Source organism: Camelus ferus, chromosome X (genome assembly GCF_009834535.1).
Source record: "Camelus ferus isolate YT-003-E chromosome X, BCGSAC_Cfer_1.0, whole genome shotgun sequence".
NCBI classification, from domain to species: Eukaryota; Metazoa; Chordata; class Mammalia; order Artiodactyla; family Camelidae; genus Camelus; species Camelus ferus.
In genome coordinates, this window is record NC_045732.1 from 93399919 (window position 1) to 93412626 (window position 12708).

At 40.2% G+C, this 12708-nt stretch overlaps 2 protein-coding genes and 1 non-coding gene across 3 annotated transcripts; 1 reads left to right on the top strand and 2 right to left on the bottom strand.

Moving 5' to 3' along the window:
* Window positions 1–13: 13 nt before the first annotated feature.
* On the bottom strand, window positions 14–1970 carry LOC102511970. Its single transcript, XR_001366104.2, has one exon. It is a non-coding gene; the product is annotated as a protein S100-A10 (transcript).
* A 140-nt stretch (window positions 1971–2110) lies between these two features.
* Window positions 2111–5316, bottom strand: NDUFA1 (NADH:ubiquinone oxidoreductase subunit A1). The gene is made up of 3 exons (XM_032475412.1): window positions 5153–5316; window positions 4150–4239; window positions 2111–2264 (listed from the first exon to the last, which is right to left on the bottom strand). Exons 1-3 carry the CDS (start codon window positions 5252–5254, stop codon window positions 2244–2246), a joined length of 213 nt encoding a protein of 70 aa, XP_032331303.1. The 5' UTR covers window positions 5255–5316; the 3' UTR covers window positions 2111–2243.
* Window positions 5317–5372: 56 nt separating this feature from the next.
* On the top strand, window positions 5373–6647 carry RNF113A (ring finger protein 113A). The gene has a single exon (XM_032475409.1). It carries the CDS (start codon window positions 5558–5560, stop codon window positions 6590–6592), a length of 1035 nt encoding a protein of 344 aa, XP_032331300.1. The 5' UTR covers window positions 5373–5557; the 3' UTR covers window positions 6593–6647.
* Window positions 6648–12708: the final 6061 nt, after the last annotated feature.

Consider the following 12708-nt stretch of genomic DNA (forward strand, 5'->3'; position numbering starts at 1 on the left):
TATAAATGGAATATAACCTTTAAAATTGTGAACTTTATTGTACACTTGTAACTTGTACATCAAATACACTTCAATTTAAAAAATTTTTAAAAGAATAAAACCAAATGAATGGCATCACTTCCCAGGCATCCTTTCAACTGGCCTTTTTTTTTTTTCAGAACTAAAAAATGATTTTGTTTATTGAGGATAAGAGGATGCAAGCAATATAAAAATCAAAAGCTTATCTGGCTTTAACTGACTTTTCTTTCTCTGCTTCTCCAAGGGGAGTTGGGTTTTATTTGTACATTTTTTAAGGGTCCCAATCTGCTCAGGAAATCCTTATACAGGGGGAAGCTGTGGGGCACATTCCTTATGCGACCCTTTGGGAGACTTCTTATCAGGGCAGGAGTAACTGCTCAGTCCCGCCTACTTCTTTCCCTTCTGCTTCACGTGCACCACAAAATAGTCATTGCACACAATGGTGAGCCTGGCGATTAGCGAAAAGCAGCTCTGGAAGCCCACTTTGCCGTCTCGGCACTGGTCCAGGTCCTTCATTATTTTGTCCACGGCCAGAGGGTCTTTTTGATTTTCCAAAAATCCAGGGAACTCCTTTTCCATGAGTACTCGCAGGTCCTCCTTTGTTAAGTAGCCTTTATCCCCAGCAAATTTGTGAAATGTGAACATCATGGTTTCCATGGCGTGTTCCGTTTGAGACGGCATTTTGGTGAGGTCTGCTGAAGCCTAGGCAGGAGGCACGGCGGGGACTCCAGGCTGGCAGGGACGCGTGGCCAGTCTCAACTGGCCTTAAAAGCAGGTGAACTACGGACTGGAAGTCAGTAGCCAGACCACATCTGCCAGAGCTGCTCTAAGAAAACCCTTCTAGCTAACTACACTTGCAAAAAACCAAGAGAAATGTAGGTTACAAAGCAGCAATACAGTCTTCTAGCTTCAAAGTGTTTTAATCTGGTTCACTCCCTAGCAGCAGAGTAAAAAATAAGGCTAAATTTCATAGCAAGTGCCAAAAAAGGAGGTGAAGAATTCGGACGCTAATGCTGAACCTGACCAACTGATTTCTACATGTAGCCCCTCACTCTATAGCCCTGACGTTCACCTAAGGATGAATCCTCTAGCGGATGAGCCCTGCCTAAAGGTACACTGGGCAGATACCAGACCTAAAAATCAATAGATTTAGTGACACATTTAGTAATGTTATCAAAAAGTCCTGTATACCCATCTGTACTACCTGCCCCCTTTCTCCTATCCAGAGATGGTTCTCATAACAACCAATAAAATGAGCCCTGTGCAGCCCTAAATAGACTAGAGGTTGTGTTAAGTTTGTGAGCAGACTGTAGCTTTCTTTCAAGAGTTTCACCATCACAGGGTGGCACAATATAGAGTATTCCTCTAAGTGTGACCACCACCTCCTTCCTCTGTAAGCCCTGTCCTGTATGATGAGGTCAACGGGAACCATACAGTGCAGGGGTGTTTAAGGTCATCAGCAGATCAAATGTTAAACTGGATAAAAGATGGAGATGATAAGCAACTTACTTTTCTCACCTAGAGGTCCTGTGGTCACCTGGGGTATTAACCTACACACACAGAGTATTCACCATCTTTATAGTACACACACCTTTTCAGATCTTCCTATTATCTGGTTAACTTTAGCACTGAACATGCAATTCTTTATTTCAAGTGGTCAGTACACTCACTTTAATAAACATAATCGTTGCTGCTCTACACAACAATTTAAAATAAAAATCAACACTTAAGTGAATACTATGTGCTAGATACAGAATGCATGAAAATTGAAGGTGCAGTCTGGAATTTTAAGCACTACAGGATTCACCCAGAAAAGGAACTAGAGAAAAAAATCACTACTTTTTCTGTATTCTCCTAGCAATCTCTGAAGAAACATGTTTTTAAATGTTAATTATATCTATTACAATAGTAGCAACTACCATTTACGACACATTAGGCACTGGGCACAGTGATAGGTGCTTGGTGTACATTACATCTATAACTTTACAAGCCTCAGTTCCCTTCTAGTTGTTTTTTTTTTTTTAAGTGATAAAGCTACACTGGCTAGATTGCTTGATCCTGTGTAGTACTATTTTAAAAAGTAAAGAAAATCTCTGATTTTACTTTTTTATTTTTATTAAGCACTAAATAATACACTGTATGCTACACAATACACTGCATAACCTTCTAGCAGGGGTAGGATGAGCATAACTGAGTTATTTTTCATCAATCAGGAAAATGCCTCCTTAATCAATGTTCTCCAAACCCTGAAAAACAGTTTAAAAAGGAAAATGTCAGAATTCTGTTCCTGACAAAGATGTGCATATACTTATTTTCAGTGTCACCAAATGGTATCCTCCATTATTAAAGAAAGTACTTTCACATCCCATATCTAACTGCAACAATAACCCCGACTGAACTTTATAATCATTAAAGTAAAAGGAATAACCTATAATGATTCCTAATTTTCACTTCTGACAGTAGCAAACCTATCATTTTATATGAAAAGAAAACGCCCGCCTTGCAATCAGAACTAAAGTCAAGCAACTATTTACCACCTGGACCATTCTACAAAACACCCTCAGAAAGTCAGAGGACAGTAAGGTAAAACCATTTTAAAAAATAACAGCCAACCTGAGGAAGATAATTATTAGCCTCATTCTAGTTTTTTACAGATGAAAAAAATGGAGGCTCAGAAAAGTTAAAAGTTTCTTGCTTGAGTCAGGAAGGAAATAGCAGGGCCAGAAATCAAGTTCAGGGACCTCCAACTCCAGAACTCTTGCCCTGTAAGCATGACACTATTTATTCAGAAGACTCACTCTATCTCACTTCACAACCAAAAACTTCAAAAACTATAACATAAAAGATGAATCAGTGATGACATTTCTTCCAGGTGTTAAAGTAACAGTCCAGGTATTTTGTTTCTATCGCAAGAAGAATTACCTTGAGGGAAATTAAAATTGCATAGTCTTAGGAACCACCTTGTAAAAAATCTTAATTCATCTGGTCTGGCCAGAAGCCTAGGAACCTGTATTTTATCTCACATGTCGGGTGATTCTGATGGTTATTCTTGAACCATACTTTGAGAAATACTGCTCTAGATGAGTAGGTATCTATCATCATGTTCATTAGATTATGTTCTCAAATAGCACTGTACTGAGAGGCAGATCACCTAGGTTGAGTCCTCACAGTGTTAATCACCGACCTCTTTTCTCATCCGTAAAATGGAATTAATATTTACCTAGATTTGCTGTGAAGAATGAATGAGCAAGGAGAAAATACAGAAAGTAAATTTTTTTAAAAGAATAATGAGGATGACGAACTCCTACAACTTATAAGAACATACTATTAGATTGAATCATATGAAAATGCCACTGCCTGGCCATTTTTTGACCCACAAAAGAGCTGTTTCATATGATTCAATCAAATATAAAATTATAGTAATTCTTTATTGTACTGGTGTAGGAATTGGCAAACCAATGGAGTATTGAAGAGTGCATTCATCAAACAGGCCCATGTATATATAGAAATATAGTTTACCAGAGTGGTATTTCAAATTAAAAAATGGACTCTTCTATAAGTGGGTAATTGTGACAACTAGCTATTTCTTGGAAAAAACTATAGTTAAATCCTTGCTTCATATTATACCCCAAAATGACCTGTAGAGAGGTCAAAACACTAAATGTAAAAAAAGAAAAAAGACTATAATGGTATTTGGATAAACTGTAAGAATATATTTTTGGAATCTTGGATAAGAAAGTCATTTGTAAGCAAGATACAAAACCCAAAATCCAAAACGATAAAATATGATGAACTGAACATCAAAATTAAAAACAATCTGATGAAAGACATCATAAACTAAAAAAGACAGCAGACTGGGAAAAATATTAGTTACATATGAAATTGACAAAAATTTAATATCCATAATATATTAAGAACCCCTATAAATCAAAAAGACAACAGAAGCAAAGGATACAGGCAAACAATCCACAGTGTAAGAAATGCAAACGATCATTAAATACATAAAAGGCTCCTCAACCTCACTAGTACACAAGAAAATGCAAATTAAATTAGCACTGTATGACCTTTGGCAAAACATTAACCAGAACCCACCTCAACCCTGCCAGATGGCTATCATCAGAGCCTTCTTACCTTTGACACATAATAACGATTAGCTCCAGAGACACGCTTATCTCTTTCCATCATACTCCACTGATATCGATAATAGGCAATCCTTTTTTCCTACAATTAAAAGAAATTGCTATTGCAGTTTATAAAGATGAATGACCCAATAGAGGAATATGAAAACTTTAATAAGTGACAGTGCAGAGAAATGGAATCATCACTGATATAAAAACCAAATTAACAATATAGGTCCAGAAACCTAAGTAAAATCGGACTTAATTCTAAACTTTAGAATTAAGATGGTAACCATGAGTTCTTATATTTTCTATTTTAACCAGCATCATTTTTTTCTTTCCCCCTTACTTTTTTTTTTTTAAAACCATGACTTTTTTTTTTTCCTTTGGGGACCCTAATGAGAAGAAACAACAGCGGCAGATCACACGTAAAAGACAATCACAAAACCAGACAGCAAATACATTTATACTCTGTACCTTAGAGATGATGTGGACTAGAGAGCAAAATTACAATCCTAACGAGGAAAAAAGCCCAGGATATTGCGGTAAATTCCTAAAGGCTTGCAAGAGAAAGTAGGGGGATAAAAAAGTCAAAGCTAGGAAAAAAGTGAAAAAACGAGACGCTATCAAGATATGGATGAGAGAAATTAAAATCAAAAGCCAGCAAGAAATGAGACTAGAAGTCAGGGGGAGTGGGGGCAAGACTAACTGACCCCCGTCTCTTCTGCCTAGGAGTTATGGGCCTCTTAACCTCCTATCTTTCCAACCCCCAAATCTCTACTCTGCCCTGCTTTCCACTCTTCACCCAGCAACCAGCTGTTTCTTGGTTACGTAGAATATGGTTTCCGTCGGGCTTCACTCCGCAAGGCTCTGTTTTCAGGCAAGAAGGGGACGGCCGACCTCGGTACTCCCCATCTCCGAGAGAGGCTCCGGGTCCTAACGGCCTCCCTACCCCACCGCCCACTGCGCAACGCCAGCCCGTGCAGTCGGCCTCTGGGCCGGAGAAGCCGCCCTACCTTGCCCCCGTTACTGAACCTGTGGATGCGCGCAGTGGCCATTCCCGGGATGAACAAGCACGCGGCCATGACGGCGAGCCCAGGGAGAATCTCGAACCACATCGCGAGGCGGAAAAAGAACACTTCTTTCCAGGCCCCTTAAAGGTGACCCGGCTTCGGTCCCTTCCCGATAAGCTCCGCGGCAGCACGCGAGCGGGGCGGGGCTACGTACGCCTCCGGAGGAAGCAACGGCGCGCGGCAGGGCTCAAGAGCGGCGGGCGCCCTCGGTCCCGCGCACTCACTTCTGCAATCTTTCCGCTGCTGATTCTGCAGCAACTCGCGGCCTAGTGCACAACGTGCAGTGACGTGAAGAAGTTCGCCGCCACCCAGCAGGCCCCAGGCGTTTCGGAGCTCGAGACTCTTACAATGGCAGAGCAACTTTCTCCAGGAAAGACGACAGAACAGGTGTGCACCTTCCTTTTCAAAAAGCCTGGGCGAAAAGGGGCTACAGGCCGCAGAAAACGCCCGATCTGCCGCCGAGAGTCCGGAGACAGCAACAGCAGCAGTGACGAAGGCAGCACTGTGGTTCGTCCGGAAAAGAAGCGGGCGACCCACAATCCGATGATACAGAAGACCCGTGGCAGTGGTAAACAGAAGGCGGCCTACGACGACCTAAGTAGCGAGGAGGAGGAGGGGGAGAACGAACCCGAGAGTCTCGGCGTGGTCTACAAGTCCACTCGCTCGGCGAAACCCGTGGGCCCAGAGGATATGGGAGCGACTGCTGTCTACGAGCTAGACACAGAAAAGGAGCGTGACGCACAAGCCATCTTTGAGCGCAGCCAGAAGATCCAAGAGGAGCTGAGGGGCAAGGAAGATGACAAGATCTACCGGGGAATCAATAATTACCAGAAATATATGAAGCCCAAGGATACGTCTATGGGCAATGCGTCCTCCGGGATGGTGAGGAAGGGCCCCATCCGAGCTCCCGAGCATCTACGTGCTACGGTGCGCTGGGATTACCAGCCCGACATTTGTAAGGACTACAAGGAAACTGGCTTTTGCGGCTTCGGAGACAGCTGCAAATTCCTCCATGACCGTTCAGATTACAAGCACGGGTGGCAGATCGAACGTGAGCTTGATGAGGGTCGCTATGGTGTCTATGAGGACGAAAACTATGAAGTGGGAAGCGATGAGGAGGAAATACCATTCAAGTGTTTCATCTGTCGCCAGACCTTCCGAAATCCAGTTGTCACCAAGTGCAGGCATTATTTCTGCGAGAGCTGTGCGCTGCAGCATTTCCGCACCACCCCGCGCTGCTATGTCTGTGACCAGCAGACCAATGGCGTCTTCAATCCAGCGAAAGAATTGATTGCTAAACTGGAGAAGCATCGAGCTGCAGAACAGGGTGGTGCTTCCGATTTCCCAGAAGACCCTGATGAGGGTCCAATTCCCATTACTTAGTTTTCCATTATTCTCAAATCTCAAAATAAATGTTCTGTTGTTTTGGAAATCTTAATTCGTCTCCTTCCTTTCTAGGGAAAGGCGGGTGGTGAAATAGGGTCCTGGATGGAGAGCTTGTAAAAGCATCAAGGTAGGTATAACCTGGATTTATACCTGGTATAAATGCTGCCTGTGTGTAACAAATACTTTTCAGAACCATTTGGCATAAATTCTGAGGGTGGGAGAAATTTGAGAAAAGAGCTAGAATTTGCTTGAAGTGACTAAAGCTGTGATGAAAGCAAGAACTGAACCTATTTATTATATCACATTTCTGCATCACTTAATAGTTTACAAAGGAACTTTCATTATCTCTATTAGGAGCCTGTACCACTTCAAAATAGACCCCATCCAAGGTGTGTGTGTTGCGGTGGGCGGGGAGCAGGGAGTGGAGACCAGTCTGAGTGGGAGAATTGGGTTGGGGGACTGGTAGCTAGCCCTACCTGGTGTGTGTACAAGGAATGCTCCTTGCTCTCTTTGAAGAGATGTAACCCCCCCCTCCCATGGATGATTGAAATGGTCTATACTCTGCTGTCCAGTATGATAGCCACTAGCTTCATGTGGCTGTTGAGCACCTGAAATGTGGCTGGTAGCCACTGTATTGGACATGCAGTTCTAGACTGACCTTGTGAACTTGCGGAGGGCAAATCCCTAATATTTTATAATCCATTGTCTGAAAATATCTGTGTTCTCACAGACCCTGTAATACAGCTGATCACATTCTATTAAAGTTAATCTATGTACCTGTCTTCCTGACTAGTTTGTGAACTCCTCAGTGACTAGGCCAGTGCTTGGCATATAATAAGCACTTAATAAATAAACCCAGAGAAGTTTGAAAAGGGAGGTCAGGGCCAAAGCCTTGAACCCAAGTTGAGAAGCTTTGACTGTATTCTGTGGGTAATGAGGAGATAGAGATTTGGAGAGAGAAACACAATCAGACTTTTTTTTCTTTTTCTTTTTTTTTTTTTTTTGGTGGGGGGGATTAGGTGGTGTTTTTTTTTAATGGAGGTACTGGGGATTGAACCCAGGACCTTGTGCATGCTAAGCCCGCACTCTACCACTAAGCTATACCCTCCCCACCCCTGACTTTTTTCTTTTTAGTGTTCCTATGGTTATGAACTATCAGATAGATTACAAGGAGATGCAAGACCACAGGCAAGGAGGCCAGTTAGGCCAAATGACTAGTAAATTTTTATTGATCTGACTAGAATTTGGGCTGGTCCCAGGAAACATGTGAGAATAAATTGTGGGTTAGAGTTTTTATACTCATATTCATTAATCCATCTAAAGACATTCTTTGAGCAGCTACTCTGTGTCAGGCACTGTGCTTGGCATGCTGGATATTAGCAAACAAGATAGACATAGCCCCCGACCTCATGGAGTTGGACATCAAATAATGCAGGTGTGATGGGTACAAGCAAAAAAGTGCCCTGAGTTGCTCTTTCAGGATTAAGCCAATCCCAGCCGTTGGAAACGTTCAGAATCATAAACTCATTTGATAGAATGTGATACATTCTTTAACAGAAGGTATAAAGTATAGTGGGGATACATGAGAAGCCTAATGGGAAAAGGACTTAAGAAAGCATCTCACCGGCAAACAGCATCTAAGGGATGACACAAGGAAACAGAGCAGAATAGGAAACAGGAAAGAGGATGTTGCAGAGGCAGATGAAGAAACAAGGGTACAATGCCATGGAAAGCAAAGGAAGACAGTGTTCTAAAAAGTGTCATGGAAAGAAATATGGCAAAAGGTAACAAAAGAATAATGAAAGTGGTTTTTTTTTAACTACTCAAAATTTACACTAAGAAAGTTATTCAAAAGTAAAATAAAGCTTTATGGGGAAAGATATACCTTGAACTGTTATCCATATAAGCTGAGAGAAAGGGTCTAGGAGAAAACAAAGAAGATGAAAGAAGTTCTAGAAGGTAGCTAGAACTGAGAAGGGATGGTATTAAAGACAAATTGAGAAACTAGTCTTAAAGAGCTGAAAGGAGAAATGCCACTTATCTACTGCTCCACGTACATTTTTTATTATCTGTGAATCTTAAGAGTATACAAAATATATGCAAGTGAGCATTATTCTTGGGATCCACACCATTCAGCAGATTCTTAAAAGGGATCGTAACTCCACAAAACTGTACAAATCAGTGGTGTACTCAAGGTATTTTCATGTTTACAAGTTTATGAGTTTTTAAAAACTATTTTTTATTATCTTTATGTAAATGGTACAACTTCATTTTATAGGTGAAAACTAAATAGTTATTCTTACAAATTAAAAAAAATTAAATATGAGGAAAAAAGAAAGCACACAAGTCAGAGCTCAGAGGAGGCTCCCCTAAGAGAACATCCTCAAACTGAGACCTGAGGAGGTGGGTGGTAGAAAGAGTATCCAGAGGGTTAGTATTTACCAAGGACCTGAAGTGAGAAACTGGCTTCAGCTAAGAACTCCAAGCAGTCCAGGATGGATGGAGGAAAGAGGTAGGTGGCCAAGTAGTCAGGGCCAAAGAACAGCCACCTTGCAAGTCACATTAAAGACTCTGGACTTTTATCTGAAGGGCAAAGGGACGCCATCAAAGAGTTTTAAGAAAGAAAGTGAGATGATCAGACTTGAATTTTAAAAAGAGAATTCTGCTGTGTAGGAAATGGATTGAGGGAAGCAGACATGAGACAGGGAGATCAGTTAGGAGGCTGGCGCACTAGTCCGGGTGATATGATGGCAGACTGGACCAGACTGGAGGCTACAGACTTTCATTTAATAAAGAGTTTTTGAGCACCCATTATATGCCAGGCATTGATTTAGGCACTGGAGATACAGCCATAGCAAAAGCCCTCAACCTCTGAGTCCCTGCTCTCATAGAACTTACATGAGAGAGAGTAACAGATTTATACATACATAATATATAATAACAGATTGAGTTAAGTACTATGAAGAACAATGAAGCAAGGTAAGGAGATAAGAGTGCAGTGGTGTTGGGGGAATGTTATTTTATATACGGTGGTCAGGGAGGGCCTCTTCTGATATGGTGACATCTGAGCAGAGACTTAAATGAAGCAGATTCTGGGAGAAGAGCATTTCAGACAGAACATCAAGTGCAAAAGCCCTGAGACAGGAAAGTGCCTGACATGTCCCAGGAACAGTGAGGTAGAAATGTAACTGGAGTGGACTCAGGGAAGGGGAAAGAACTATAAGATTAGATAACAGAAGTAATGGAAGGAGGGAGCAGACTGTACAGCCTAATGAGCTATGGTAAGGACTTGGGGTTTTATTCTCAGTGACATGGAGAGTCACTGGGAGGTTTCGAGCAGATAAGTAACATGATCTGACACTGGCTTTAAAAAGGATCCTTCTGGAACTTATGGAGGATAGTGGAAATGTTTTATATCTTAAATGGAGCATTTTCTACACAGGTGTCTACATTTGTCCAAACTCATTGGAATGTGCGTTTCATTTTCATTATGTTATTATATCTCATTAGGAAATATCTTCAAGTCAAAGGAGAACAAAAAAAAAAAAAATGGGTTGCTATGTAGAAAATAAACCAGGGCGGGAAGGTCAAGGGATGAAGCAGAGATCAGTTAAAAGGCTACTGCTGTTGTCCAGGTGAGAAATGGTAAGTGGCTCAAACCAGGTGGTGGTGAGAAGGGGTCAGATATTGGATGTAGTTTGAAGGTAAAACTGACATGTCCTGGTGGGTTAGATATAGGGTGTAAGATAGAGAAGAGTCCAGATGCCTCCAAGATTTTTGACCTGAGAAACCAGATGGAAGGTGGTACCACTTAGTGAGATGGAAATATGCACATACAGAAAAGTGCATAAAACACAACTTTGCATAAGCCAGAAAGAGAAAGAAAAATGCCACATAATATCACTTATATGTGGAATCTTTTTTAAAAAGACACAAATTAACTTATTATTTATAACTCAGATGAATAATTTCTTGAATATGTGTAAGCACATTTTGACTGTCCTTTATGACTGGATTACTGCATTCTGTTGATTCTTATTTTGTGATTGGTTTTATTCCTTTGATAACTATGTAAGTTATAAAAGCTAAAGCTCTAAACTGTTCTTAGAAACAATGAACAGTACATATATGTAAATTTTTTAATGGAAAAAAACACAACTGTGCAGTATAACCATTATATAGGAACCCTGTGCATAACCACCACCAAGGTCAAGAAATACAAAACTGACAACACTCAAGAAGCCCCTCATGTATCCTCTCCAAATCACACACACAGGTAATCACTATACTGACTTTTATAGTCATCACTCCCTTGTTTTTTGTTCCGTAGTCCTTCCTCTTTAGCTATTTCTCTCTCCTTCCCTCTCACCAAACCAAGAATAATGTATACTTAATGCCTTTCCTTTCTCATCTATTTATTCTTTTGTAACAGCTTTATTGAGATATAACTCACATATCATATAATTCACCATTTTAAAGTATACACTTGAGTGGCTTTTAGTATATTCACAAGGTTATGCAACCATCACCACTAATTTCAAAGCATTTTAAATACTTCAAAAAGGAAAGCATACCCATTAGCAGTCACTCTCCATCCCCCCAGGCAACCAGTAATCTCCTTTTTGTCTATATATTTGCCTGTTCGGGACATTTCACATCAATGGAATCATATAACATGTGGCCTTTTGTGACTGCCTGCTTTTACTTAGCATCTTTTCAAGGTTCATTCATATTGTAGAGTGTATCAATACATTCCTTAATATGGCTGAATAATATTCCATTGTATGGATATACTACATTTTGTTTATCCATTCATCAGCTGATGGACTTTGGGTTGTTTCTACCTTTTGGCTATTACAAATAACGCATTATATAAACATTTTTGGGTGGATATACATCTTCACTTCTCTTGGGGAGCTACCTAGGAGTGTAAATGCTAAGCCACGTGGTAATTGTTCAACCTTTTTTAAAACTTTTTTTAACCTTTTTAAAAATATTTTTTGGACTGAAGTGAAATTCACATAACAGTTTAAAGGGAACACTTCAGTGGCATTTAGTATATTCATAATGTTGTGAAACTACCACCTCTATAGAATTTCAAAACATTTCCATCACCCTAGAAGAAAACCTTATACCCATTAAGCAAATGCTCCTCATTCTGTCCTCCCCACATCCCCTGGCAACCACCTGTCTGCATTCCATTTCTATGGATTTAGCTATTCTAGGTATTTCATATAAATAGAATCATACAATATGTAGTCTTTTGTGTCTGGCTTTCACTTAATGTTTTCAAGGTTCACCCACATTACAGCATGTATCTGTGCCTCCTTTTTGAGGCTGAATAATATTCCATTGTACATATATACCACAATTTATTATCCATTTATACATTGATGGGTATTTGTGTATTTTCTACCTTTTGGCTATTGTGAATACTGCTGCTCTGAAAATGGATGTATACTTACTTACCTGAGTACCTGTTTTCAATTCTTTTGAATATTTGCCTAGGAGTGGAATTGTTGGGTCATATGGTAATGCTATCTTTAACTTTTTGAAGAACTGGCCAACTATTTTTCACAGCAGCTGTGCCTTTTTACATTCCCACTAGCAATGTAAGAGGCTCCAATTTCTCCACATCCTCACCACACTTGTTATTTCCCTTTTTTAAAATAGCAATCCTAGTAGGTGTGAAGTGGTATCTCCTGGTTTGGATTTGTTCTTCCCTAATGACTATTGAGCATCCTTACATGTGCTTGTTAGCCACTTGTATATCATCTTTGGAGAAATGTCTATTCAAATCCTTTACCCATTTTTTTAATTTGGTTGTTTTTCTTTTGGTTGTTCAGTTGTAAGAGTTCTTTATATATTCTGAATACCAAGCCCTTATCAGATACATGATTTGCAAATATTTTCTCCCATTCTGTGGGTTGTCTTTTTACTTTCTTGTTGGTATTCGCTGAAGCACAAAAGTCTTCAATTTTGATGAAGTACAAATTATCCTTTTTTTTTGTTATTCATGCTTTTGGTGTCATGTCTAAGAATACATTGATAAATCCCAAGTCATAGAGTTTTACCCCTATTTTCCAAGAGTTTTATAGTTTTAGCTCTTACAC